At 38.8% G+C, this 11,316-nt stretch overlaps 1 protein-coding gene across 3 annotated transcripts in view; it reads left to right on the top strand.

Annotated features, from left to right (window-relative positions):
• The window catches only part of abhd18 (abhydrolase domain containing 18), a 12,045-nt gene extending 1,844 nt beyond the window's left edge, over nucleotides 1–10,201 (top strand). Inside the window, exons 3-13 of one of the 3 annotated variants that reach the window (XM_016665927.1) lie at nucleotides 1,179–1,287; nucleotides 2,196–2,280; nucleotides 2,362–2,462; nucleotides 4,299–4,374; nucleotides 5,580–5,664; nucleotides 6,338–6,365; nucleotides 6,511–6,649; nucleotides 7,703–7,792; nucleotides 8,931–9,032; nucleotides 9,262–9,428; nucleotides 9,797–10,201. In XM_016665927.1, coding sequence (XP_016521413.1) covers nucleotides 1,196–1,287; nucleotides 2,196–2,280; nucleotides 2,362–2,462; nucleotides 4,299–4,374; nucleotides 5,580–5,664; nucleotides 6,338–6,365; nucleotides 6,511–6,649; nucleotides 7,703–7,792; nucleotides 8,931–9,032; nucleotides 9,262–9,428; nucleotides 9,797–9,980 — 1,149 coding nt within the window. In that variant the 5' untranslated portion in view covers nucleotides 1,179–1,195 and the 3' untranslated portion in view covers nucleotides 9,981–10,201. The remainder of the gene's footprint in view (nucleotides 1–1,178; nucleotides 1,288–2,195; nucleotides 2,281–2,361; nucleotides 2,463–4,298; nucleotides 4,375–5,579; nucleotides 5,665–6,337; nucleotides 6,366–6,510; nucleotides 6,650–7,702; nucleotides 7,793–8,930; nucleotides 9,033–9,261; nucleotides 9,429–9,796) is intronic. The other 2 variants (XM_016665926.1, XM_007541833.2) reach the window with 2 other exon arrangements.
• Nucleotides 10,202–11,316: the final 1,115 nt, after the last annotated feature.

The following is an 11,316-nucleotide window of genomic DNA, read 5'->3' as shown; positions in this document are numbered from 1 at the left end:
GTAGTCACTTGGTATACCAAGTGACTACAACATCAGGAAAAAGGAGCAGGAGAAACTGGAGAAATACCAGGGCCTCAGAGAGGAACTGGAGAAGGCCTGGAAGGTGAAGACCACAGTGGTGCCTGTGGTCATCGGGGCCCTCGGGGCAGTCACCCCCAAACTGGAGCAGTGGCTACAACAGATCCCAGGAACAACATCAGACATCTCATTCCAGAAATGTGCAGTTCTAGGCACAGCCAAGATACTGGAGGAGAACCTCAAGCTCCCAGGCCTCTGGGAGAGAGAGAGAGATAGCTAGCTAGCTAGCTAGCTGGCCCGGGGTCTTTTTGCATGGAGTTTGCATGTTCTCCCTGTGCATGTGTGGGTTCTCTCCAGGTATTCCGGCTTCCTCTCACAGACTGTCGGGTTAATTGGTCTCTCTCTAAATTCTCCCTAGGTGTGTGTGGGCATGGTTGTATGACCTGTCCAGGCTGTACTCTGCCTCTCGCCCGGAATATTAACTGGAGATAGGCACCAGCAACACTTCCAACCCCACTAAGGGACAAGGGTGTTAGAAAATGGATGGATGGATATATTTATATTTGTGTAATTAAAGTTACATACTGTAGCTTTAATTTCACAGGTTAGGAGGGACAGGAGATTGTTTTTTAAAATCATTTTATAAAGACTTTGAATTTCTGTCAGTAATAAATATATTGCTTTTGTTGTGTAATTGCAAAAAGAGCAGAGAGACAGGAAAAATCCACATAGACTCTGGAATGATGCTAACTAGCTTGTCACCGAACACAGTATTGCTCACCTTTCTCACTGGGACATGCATTTCTCGGCATAACATCTGTTGTGGGCACTGTATCACACAAGTGAATGAAGCAGGCAATTAGCGTGTTCCCATTGCTGTCTGTCTTCATTTTGCCAATATACTTGTTTAGTTACAATTTTTTTTACATATGTTGACATTCCACAGACTGTTTGATATATTTAATAATTGTGTGTGACATATTTAGTCTCTGGTCGGCCATAAATAAAATGTTGAACATTTGTCCTGAACTTGCACACAACCCCTCTCGCCCTCTGTTTCTCACTTTTACACCATTTTTGACTTCAGTTTGTAGTCATTTGTGTACCATAAAGTTCTGGTTGATCTACTTTGTGAAGGCGGCTCCTGTCTCTCTGTGTAGATGCCCAGGTCTAGTCCATGGGTATGAGTCGGCTGGATGTATTTTACAGAAGGCTTCTCCTCACCAAACTTTTCATTGGGGGATGGGGGAAGCCCGAAGACCTTAAAAGGTAACAAAATCCTAAATAAACCTAGAAGTTTCTTTACTAGTTGTCTGTTGTATGTCGGAGCTTACATTCTTAGAATAATGCAAAACTCCCAAAATAACTTTGGTTGAATATTCCACTTATTATTCCACTATGTTAAAGGTTCACCTGTCTATTTCAGGCTCTTCATCATACCCTGTTATATAATCCAAAAGAGAAAAAGCCATGCTTCTTTTCCTTCCACCTGAGACAGATACCTTTTAAGCTTTTTTACCTGCATGAAACCTGACTGTGACACAACACCAGCTAATGAGAATTAAAATGGAAAGGGTTATCTTTCTTCCTTGAAAGGCGAGTGGATCAGAAAGGGAGTGAGCTGAAATGCAGAAAGTTTGGATTTATGGATATATTTATGTATACAATTTGTAAACATTATTGAGTTAAAAGCTTGAGGATTGCTGAGTGTGGAACTTTCCAGAGGAGAAGTGAGGAGAAAAGTTAGAACTGAGATACTGGTGACTTTCCAGTGAGTTGGATCTGGTGGCAGAGGAGGACTGCATGGCAGCAGGGGGGAACTAGAGCCCTAGTAGGCTCTTTATCATTTTTAGTTTGTGGTATTAAGAACAATTGTGGAATTGCCCAAGCAGCTTCTTGCGACTCAGGTTGCAGACTCAGAACATGATGGATGACTGTCTCCCTGCCTCCTGACCAGCCCTGGGTACGGCCCACAGTGGGCGGGCAATGCCTGCCCATGCCGCCGGACCTGCTCCTGACCCCCTGTCTCGGTACCAGGACCGCTCTCACCAAGCTGACCTTGATCTTGCATAAGCAGACAATGTTATTGAATGGATATTTATGACCTCCATTATTCCTCCCAACACTAAATATACACAGATTTCAAACATTCATTCCTTGTTTTTTGTGTTTTGCAGAATCTTTGAGTTTCGAAAGATCATTGGAGACAGAGAGAAGTGCAAGACACTTGTGCCTGTGGATTATCCTGTTTATGTAAACAAGGTTTGTTGTGGATTTTTATTAAAACATATTTGGTACTAAGTTTTTGTGTTCTCAGCATCTTTTCTTCTGCATTTTGTCTAGACAGAGGAGCTCACTGACTGCCACATCCATGATGGTTTCTTCATTTCTCCACTGGAGCATTTGGTGCCAGGCATCCTGCCACAAGAGGCCGTCAAAGCAAGGTACCCAACAGGTGATCCTTAGAATCTGTGATGGAAACATTTGCATTTAGTATAATAAGAACTTTGAGTTTTTAGATAATCTCAAACCATTTTTAATTCATATTTACAAAATATCAAAATAAGTTGTGGTTTAATTTTGCTACGATTTTTTAGTTTAAATATAATACCATATAATTGTAGAAGAATAAAGTTTGTCCTCCAGCAGCCTAACATAGCAGAATATCTTCACAGATAACCTAAACCCTTAGGATGAGAGAAGTGGAGCCATACAGAAGCAGCATTCTTCTCCACCACACGCAACTGGGTAGTTGAATTTAGATTTTTGCTGAGAAACACAGGAGTTGTCGTCTGGTTGCCACGTTACCCAGACGACTTTTGTGACCCTTTAGTCCACCAGTTTGACATTTATCGTTTCACTAAATGGTGAAACTGCCTCACTAGCATGCAGTGAAGTTTTATAAAGCTTTGCTAATAAGTTCATATTGGAGCCAGGGGAGCTGAAGGAGAGAGACATCTAAAAGTTACCGGACCAATTTTTAGTCTAAGAAACATTGCCCTGTGTTTAAATATGAGCTCTACCAAAAAGGAACGTTTTAAGCCTAGACTTAAAGTAGACGTGGGATTTACCTCACAGACTAAGCTGGTTCCACAGGAGGGGAGCCTGATAAAGGATCTGTCTCCCATTCTAATGTTAGAACCTCTAGGAACCAGCAGTGAAGTCAGTCTGAGAGCAAAGTTCTCTGTTAGGAACTTTGCTCTCAGACTGCAGGTTGGACAGTGTTGAAGAACATATTCAAACTCTGTGCTTACGTAAAAACTATTACGCTAAAATTTTTACTTGTGTAAAAGTAATTACTTTCTTTTAAAAATACATTAAAGTCTTGAAAGTAAAAGTACTTGTTGAATATATTCCTCAGGTTCTAGAAAGGCCTGAGAACCTTCTTCAAATCAAACAAAATTTGTGTCAAACGTTTGTGATCAGCACAGCACAAACATTCCACACAAAATTTGTTTGATTTTGTAAAAGTGGGGATGCTGGTTGACCTTTTGACCTTTAAACTTTCATTAATATATTCAAAGCCAAAACGGCACAAGCAAAAGTTTTTGCTGCACAAATGATGTTGAGTTGATTGACACCAATTTTGTTTGATCAGAAGAATGTGTGGGGCTGATTGACCCCTTTCATGACCTCTGGAAACATTTCTTCATATCTTTAAAATGATAGTGGTGCGCCCTGGTTCCGGTGATCATTCTTAGATCTGTGGAGCCAATTAAGCTGTAACGACTCCAGCTTCTTCTTTGAACACAGTCGTGTCAACATCTGGCCCTTTTTGCTAATCATTTTCACTCCTTGGTCTGAAATCTTGCGAGGACATTTGGTCCCTGTTTCTAATGTAATGATGTTCTTGTCACTTCTGGAGTTTGGCCCAAACAGTGCTCACTGGAAAGTACAACTGGATAAAAGCTTTATCCAGACATGTTTTACAACAACTATTTGAAGAGCATCATAAACATAGAATAAACTCTAGAGCTGCAGAAATGCTGTGCTTCTGTAGCTTATCATACACATTGTCATATGACAATGATTAATAATGACTTATGGAATGTAAGAATGAGACTGAGAAATATTCTTGGAAAATACATGGATCTAGAAGTTATTAAAGAAGGTATTAAACTTTTCTCCATGCTGTAGCAGATTATTTTCATCCAGAGTAATGTTTTAAACTAGAAAACAATAAAAATCTATTTTGTCCCTTTAACTCTTATTTTAGCTTACATATAGTAATGTGTTTTTCTGATGGGTAAGCAGTACTTCCAGTGTGTGTGTTGTTTCAGGTTCCAATTTATTGTACCAAAGAGGTGGCAGAGGAACAGACCAGTATGTATTCAGTTAGCTGGGACTGGAGATCATGTAAGCTCTCTGCATTTTCATCTCCATATTATTAAATGTCTGAGTTTTCTTGTTTCAGGTCATAAAACAAAATCATTTGATATTCACTGGGTTTCATAATTATATAGATTCAGTTCAGTTTATATAGCTCTAGTTCACAGCAAATGTTGTCTCAAGGCACTTTACAAAAAAGACATTTCAATTCAATCATACATCAATTCCAATTGATCCTAGTTGTCAAACAATGCAGTATTCTCAATATAGTGTCTAAGGAAACCCAGTAGATTGGGTTTCCTACTGGGTCACCCCTCCTGGACCAGCAGGGGGCAACAATTACTTGTGTCGTTAACTTTACAGCAGTACCTCATTGCATGTTGCAATGTGTCATAATTTTAATACATTTATAATAAACTCTAGCAAAAATTATGAAACAATTATTTGTTCTGGAAAAATGAGAGTCTGTATATTTACATCAAGATTGGAGTCACATATTAAAACCTTGAGTATTTTGTCAGAACGCTGGTAGCAGTTTTTTGGACAACTTGCAACCACTGTATGAAGGTTTTGCTGAGACTTGCTTAAAATTAATTTCAATAATCCAAACATGATGAAACACAAGCATGCATCATTATTTCCAGCTATGGATGTGACGCAATGGATCTTAATTTGACAATATTTCTCAGATGATGGAAATAGCATGCCTGTCGAAAGTTAAACTAAAGTTCCTAACATAGGAGCAGTCAAAGCACCGAGAGGTTCATGTGTCTAGATGATGTTGTCACACAGTTCTTTTCATTTGAAGCATTCCAAAGAAAACAATACTTGGAGGAATAAAATTACTTAGAACTAAATTAAAAGAGTTTAAATATAATTTATATATGTATGTGTGCGCGTGCAGTTGGCTTTGGGTGGCGCAGTGGAAAGGCGTGTGTACAGAAGCCTCAGTTAGCAAAGCAGTTGTTGCGGATTAGCGTCCCGTCCCATTACTGACCTTTGGCGCATGACTTCTCCCTCTTTCATAAACCACCATCTTGTCAGTTCATTATCAAATTAAGGTCACTTGGGCCAAAAATATCCTATAAAAAAACAAAACAAAAAACAGTGCAGTCAGCTTTGCAGCAGTAATCGTTCTCACACGTCTCCAGTGACAGTCCAAGCAGAACTACACATCAGACATACTATGAGATTTCCTCATTCTGTTCTGTTTGTCTTTTCTATGTTTGTAGTTTTTTTGGCGTCGTCGGACCTTGATGGCCAGGCCCATGATCAAGGAGGCAGGAATGGCTTCTCTGCTTCTGGAAAATCCATATTATATCCTTTATATGTCTTTGAGCATATGCCTAAACAGGCATTGTGTCCATATACACAAGTAAATACATTTATTTACGTTTTTCTTTGTTAAACTGCTTTAATAGTGTATATATATTCAATGCTCATGTTAGATGATTGAACTTCCCTTATTGTTTGATACTCCTGGACTAGTTTTGGTTGTGTAGAGAAGTGGTACCCCCTAACAAGCTCAAGGTATTTGGTTGGAAAAATAGTCCCTAAATTATTCTACTTTGTACCTAATAAACCAAAAGCAATTATGTACCTGAAGATCCGTCTTTGGGATCATGAAAACATTCTCAGCTTATTATTATTTGTGCATAAATTCCTTCATTTGTAAAGAATAAACTTTATTTCAACAAAACTTTGGCTTTAATTGACCTTGCATTGTATTTTTAAGGATATGACAAGGTTATACTTTGCTTGAAAGAATGAATGAGCTCTTGATCTTGTTCAGTCTTCTTGCTTTATTTTGATTTGATAACAAGCAGTGGAAAGAAGGTGTTTGATAGAAATACATGGATGCAGATGCTTCAAAGATTTCTCTCCCAGCTCAGGTTGTTTCTGGGAGGACCAGGATGAAGAACGCCTCACCAAACCGATGCACAGTTTGGAGTAACATCCAATCTTTTATGTTCCTTGACCAACAGATCACATGGCTATCGTAAACCCAAAGATCAACTGTGAGTGAACTCTCCTAACATGTGGTGGCCTGTTTTGTAGAAGCAGATAATAATCTGAGATTTCCCAACATGGCAGTAGCACATGAGATAGTATTTGACAGCTGTAAGACCCGCCAGTTAACATCAAGTTATTTTTATACCTCAGGAGGTCGTGTCTAAAGAATGTGTCGGACCTGTTTGTGATGGGAGGGGCTTTGATCTTGGAGTCAACCGTGCTGCTGCGCTGGCTGGAGAGAGAAGGATACTGGCCCTTAGGAATGACTGGCATCTCTATGGGAGGATATGTGAGTAGATGGAATATGTTCTTCTGGAGAAACTGTTTGTGGCAAACGCTAGGAAAAAATGTGAATTATAGTCATTTAGCAGGTGTGAACATATGAAAACGGCAACATCCTTTTGTCCTGTGTCTTTGTTAACATGTTAAAATAAGTTTCAATGTTGGTATTTCTATGTCAAAAGCAATATTTGAGAAGACGAGGCCATCTATGCTAGTGATTGTAGATCACCTGTTGCTCATGTGGTGACTTTAGTGAGTGGGTGATGGGGAAGTCTACTTTTTGCTGACCGCTTTATGTTTGTATGATTTTTTTTGTCTTTGATCACTGTTTAAACCTGCGGATCCGTTTTTATGCTGCTTTTGGACGTGGTTGTCTGTTATCCACTGATGTTCAGTCTTGGATTTTGGAAGATATCGGATAAAAATAATTGATAAACAGATTGTGTTGGGTACCTGTGGACATTAACACACAGAAACAATGTTTTTCCTGTCTATTTCCTGCCTTGACCTGCAGTGCTGATAATTCCAAGATGCCATTGAACATCGATGTTTATGTATGTTCCTTGAATGTGCCTTTTTGAATCCATCTACTGCTTTGTTTTGCTGTGGCGCGTTATGTGAGACAAGCTGGGTTATTACGTTCAGCGGAAAAGATAAATAAAACCTTTTTTGCACAAAAACAACTCCAGACGTCTTCTGTGCCTGATCCCAGCAACATGTTTACTGTGTTTTCGATACTCAGCAGGAGGTAAACTTGTTGCTGATTTCCAAAGTGAACTTTTGGAACTGATGGCGTAATTGCTCTGTTTCCAAACAGCCAATCACTAAACCTTGAAGCTCTATGGACAGACATATTTGATAAAATGATACCAGCCAGTGTCGCCACATTATTTCCTAGGGAGTCTTTTTCCCACTCTAATCACCAAGAAAGTCATCTTTCACCATCTTTCCATAAAGTTACTAAAATCTTTTTGAATAATGAAAATAAAAGAAGGCTACGTTACGATGAGATGATTTCTATGTACCGATCATTTGATCATGGACCCTGTTTTGTGTCTAGATGGCGTCTCTGGCAGTGACTAACTGGCCCAAACCGATTCCTCTGATTCCCTGTCTGTCGTGGTCTACTGCCTCCAGTGTGTTCACCACGGTAAGGCATTGTTTCTAAAATCCTGCAGATAAACAGGACAAAAGCAAGGAAATACACGTCTGGTTGATTATTTGTAACAATATTCTATAAATCTTTTGTCCATAGAAAGTATCTTTCACATTCATAAAGAAAATGCATTTATGAGTTGAGTATTTGTGCTATGGCCATGAAAACCTTCCAAAATACTATTTTTTCCAGCACCAAAAAGCTTTGGGTGGAGGCAGTGTGGTGGTGTGGGGCAAAGCAATGCTTGTAATCATTGGAGGCAATCTCAGTGCAGAGATGTTGAGTTGAGAATCTGCAACATATTTGCACTCTATGGAGCCAAACTCCGTCCTCCAAGAAGTCAATGTTCTCCTCCACAGTTTGGGATTTATTAGACTTCCTCCAATCCAGACCCAACTCTACTGAAAACTGGTGGGATCAGCTCAAGAGTGCTGTTAGTTTAAAAGTGCAAATTCTTCAAGTTGCAGAAATGCAATAGTTTAATTTGAGTGGCTTTGTGTGTATATGTGTGTGTATATATATATATATATATATATATATATAATTAATATAATGTATGTTTAATGTAATTATGTGGTAAAATTGAGTGTTTTTAACCAAATGCCGCCATTCTTAACCAACTCACAGCCAGATCTTTAGATCTTAGTGGGACAAACCTAGTAAAATAAAAATTATAGTTATTTATTATTATTATTATTATTATTATTATTACTGCCAGAGTGACTGAACTTTTAAACTTTTCTTGATTGAAGAAAATATTGTCATCCCTCAGCAGTTTGTGAAAAACTTCTAATGTCCATTGCTGAAAAATCTAAACGCCATCAAATAAAAATTTTGGCTCAAATTTCGGCAAAAACATGGACCAAGTTTAATTCCATGGCTACAAGTTTCCTATTCACTATATTTGAACCAGCTGTCCAGCCACAGCTGGTTGACTTGTGTTATGGCTGTTCAGTGTCGCCTGCGATGGTCAGATACAAAAATAAAATGACATAATGTCTAAAGAAAAACCCTGAACTTGTGCTTTAATGGATGGTTGAAGACCTGCCAAGTAGTGTTTCTGTTTTCCTTCAGTTGTTCCATCAAACTAAGAGTGAGCTGGTGTAATGTCTGTGTGTGTGTGTGAGTCCAGGGTGTGCTTAGCAGAGCAGTGAACTGGGCCGAGTTGGAGAAGCAGTATGCAGTTAATTCAGTGTATGAGACGGAGATCATCAAGCTGCTGGAGTACTGTGGGGTAAACTTCTCATCGTTCCTTCAACATCACTGAATTACTGCATAACAATTCCATTTATTCACAACCTTCATGGATTGAATAGTAATAATCTCATAATTCCATAACGTTTAAGAAATTTGAATTTAAAAAAATCTGTTAATTAGTGAGGTGAGCAAATTCAAATATACATACCTCGTCCCACAGCAAAGGGTTATGCTTATTGTTTCCTCTTTATGCCTCTGCCTGTCAGGCTGATTCTTTTAAGATGGGAACAGAACTGCAGAGGAATGTGGACTCTTTAGGGAATCTGCTTGGCCTTGCTGGAGCTCTGCCAATCAAAGATGGTCGCTTCGTTAAAGTGGAGACGCAGTCTGAAGTCGGCTCATCACTATTCAGCAGCGGCAGAACTGTTACCGGGTAATTGTTGTTTGAGACCATAGTACATCTGTTTAGTCAATAATAAGAGTTCAGTGAATAAAGCCAGCAGATAAATGTTACATTTCCTAAAAAAAATCCTTATAGTTTAATAAAAGTATTTTTTCAGACAGGAAGCCAAAATCCTCAGTATGTTAATCTAAAACAAGATCTAGAAACACAGGATAAAGAAATGAACTGATGCACATAAAAATACTCTCATACATGCAGCTGTCCACCTCTCAAGAACTTAATGCATGTCACTGTTTTGAACTAATCTTTATTATTCACTTTAAAATCATTACTTCCTCTTACAAAGTGTTAGCACCTAGATTTGAAAGTTAAGGAGTTGGTTCCTCTCTGTGTTTCAGAACCATCACTGTGGGTCATAGGAAGAAGATGAACTCCCACAAATGCTGTCGGCCATCGCTGCACACAGAGTCAATCAGCTTCATGAAAGGAGTGATGGATGAATGCACACACATGGCCAACTTTTCTGGTAAGTTCTTCTGCCTGAGTGCACAGGTTCCTCCCTGCCAGGTGTCTGGAAAATGATCCTCTCCATGATAAAAGGCTTCAAGAGCTGAACACAGTTTTTCATCTTACACTCCACCTCCTTTTTCCATGTCGGTGCCTCCTCAGGACATGCCAGGTGTCCTGGGTTTTACATTTTTTTGCAAGTTCAAGTAAAATTTGATGTTGCAATCTTGCAACTAGCACTTTGGACTCAGGAATTTTGGCAAAATTAGAAACATCTAGGAGTGACGATGAACAACTAGTTCATGCATATGGTACATCAAGGCTGAACTACTGCAACTCTTCACTATCAGGAAGTCCACAAAATACAGTCAAAAGCCTCTGACTGATCCAAAATGCCACAGCAAGAGTTTGAATCAAAATTAAAAAGAGAGATCATATTTCTTCCAATTTAGCTTCTCACTCTGCTACATTCTCCTACTAGTCTCCGATTTTGCATTATCTCCTATTTTTTTGTGATTTTAGCTATCTTTTTAATCTTTTTTTTTATTATTGTGGTACAAAATTGTGAATACTCAAAACCAGAAAATCAAACATCAGAGGATGTCTTATACATTGCTGTACCAAACTGAGGCACATATTTGTACTGAAACAATTTAAGGACCGCCATGTGGAGTAAAGAATCTGACGACACTCAGAAACTATATCTTTTCTTTCTTGGTGCATTTGAGTGAATATTTATTTTCCCCACATTTTAAATGTCCCAGTATGTCTTTCATTAAAGCCAAGTGAGGTAGGTGTAACCCACGTTAAAATCACGTTAAAATAGGAATAAATAGTTGCCCATGTTAAAATCTGACATAAATAGGAATAAATAGTTGATTAAAGTCTGTGAACAGAAAATAACGTCGCTGCCCCTTTAAGAAACCAGCGTCACCGACGCGGCGCCTGGGTGACGCTGCAGCGCATAGACATAATATAAGGAACAAGACATATAAGACACATAAGACATATATTATGTCTGGCTGCAGTACACAAACCTGAGGGTGAGAGCAGAGGAGGAATCGGAGGAAAAGAGCGGTGATTAATTAACAGAAAAGTTAATATTATAGTTGAGAAAACATAATTTACCTGGTCGGAAATTGACGTGGATTTTATGAGAAATAAGTTACATCGGTTTTGGTGAGTTTTGCGTTTATTTTTTTACATTTTCACCGTGTTGTACTTTTCCTTTTGGCGGAGAGCTAACGCTAAAATCGTAGCTGTTGCAAAGAAATGCTCCGTCATAAACTTATCCGGTTAATATATTGGGTTTATGAAGAAGAATTTATTTGTATAATTTAAGGATTTAAAAAGAGTTCTGTCGTGTTTGTGACCTGTTACACAGGTCAGGTTTTTTTGTTCGGTTGGAAGC

This window comes from Poecilia formosa, unplaced genomic scaffold, assembly GCF_000485575.1.
Source record: "Poecilia formosa unplaced genomic scaffold, Poecilia_formosa-5.1.2 Scaffold636, whole genome shotgun sequence".
NCBI lineage: Eukaryota > Metazoa > Chordata > Actinopteri > Cyprinodontiformes > Poeciliidae > Poecilia > Poecilia formosa.
This window is presented reverse-complemented; position numbering and strand designations above follow the sequence as displayed.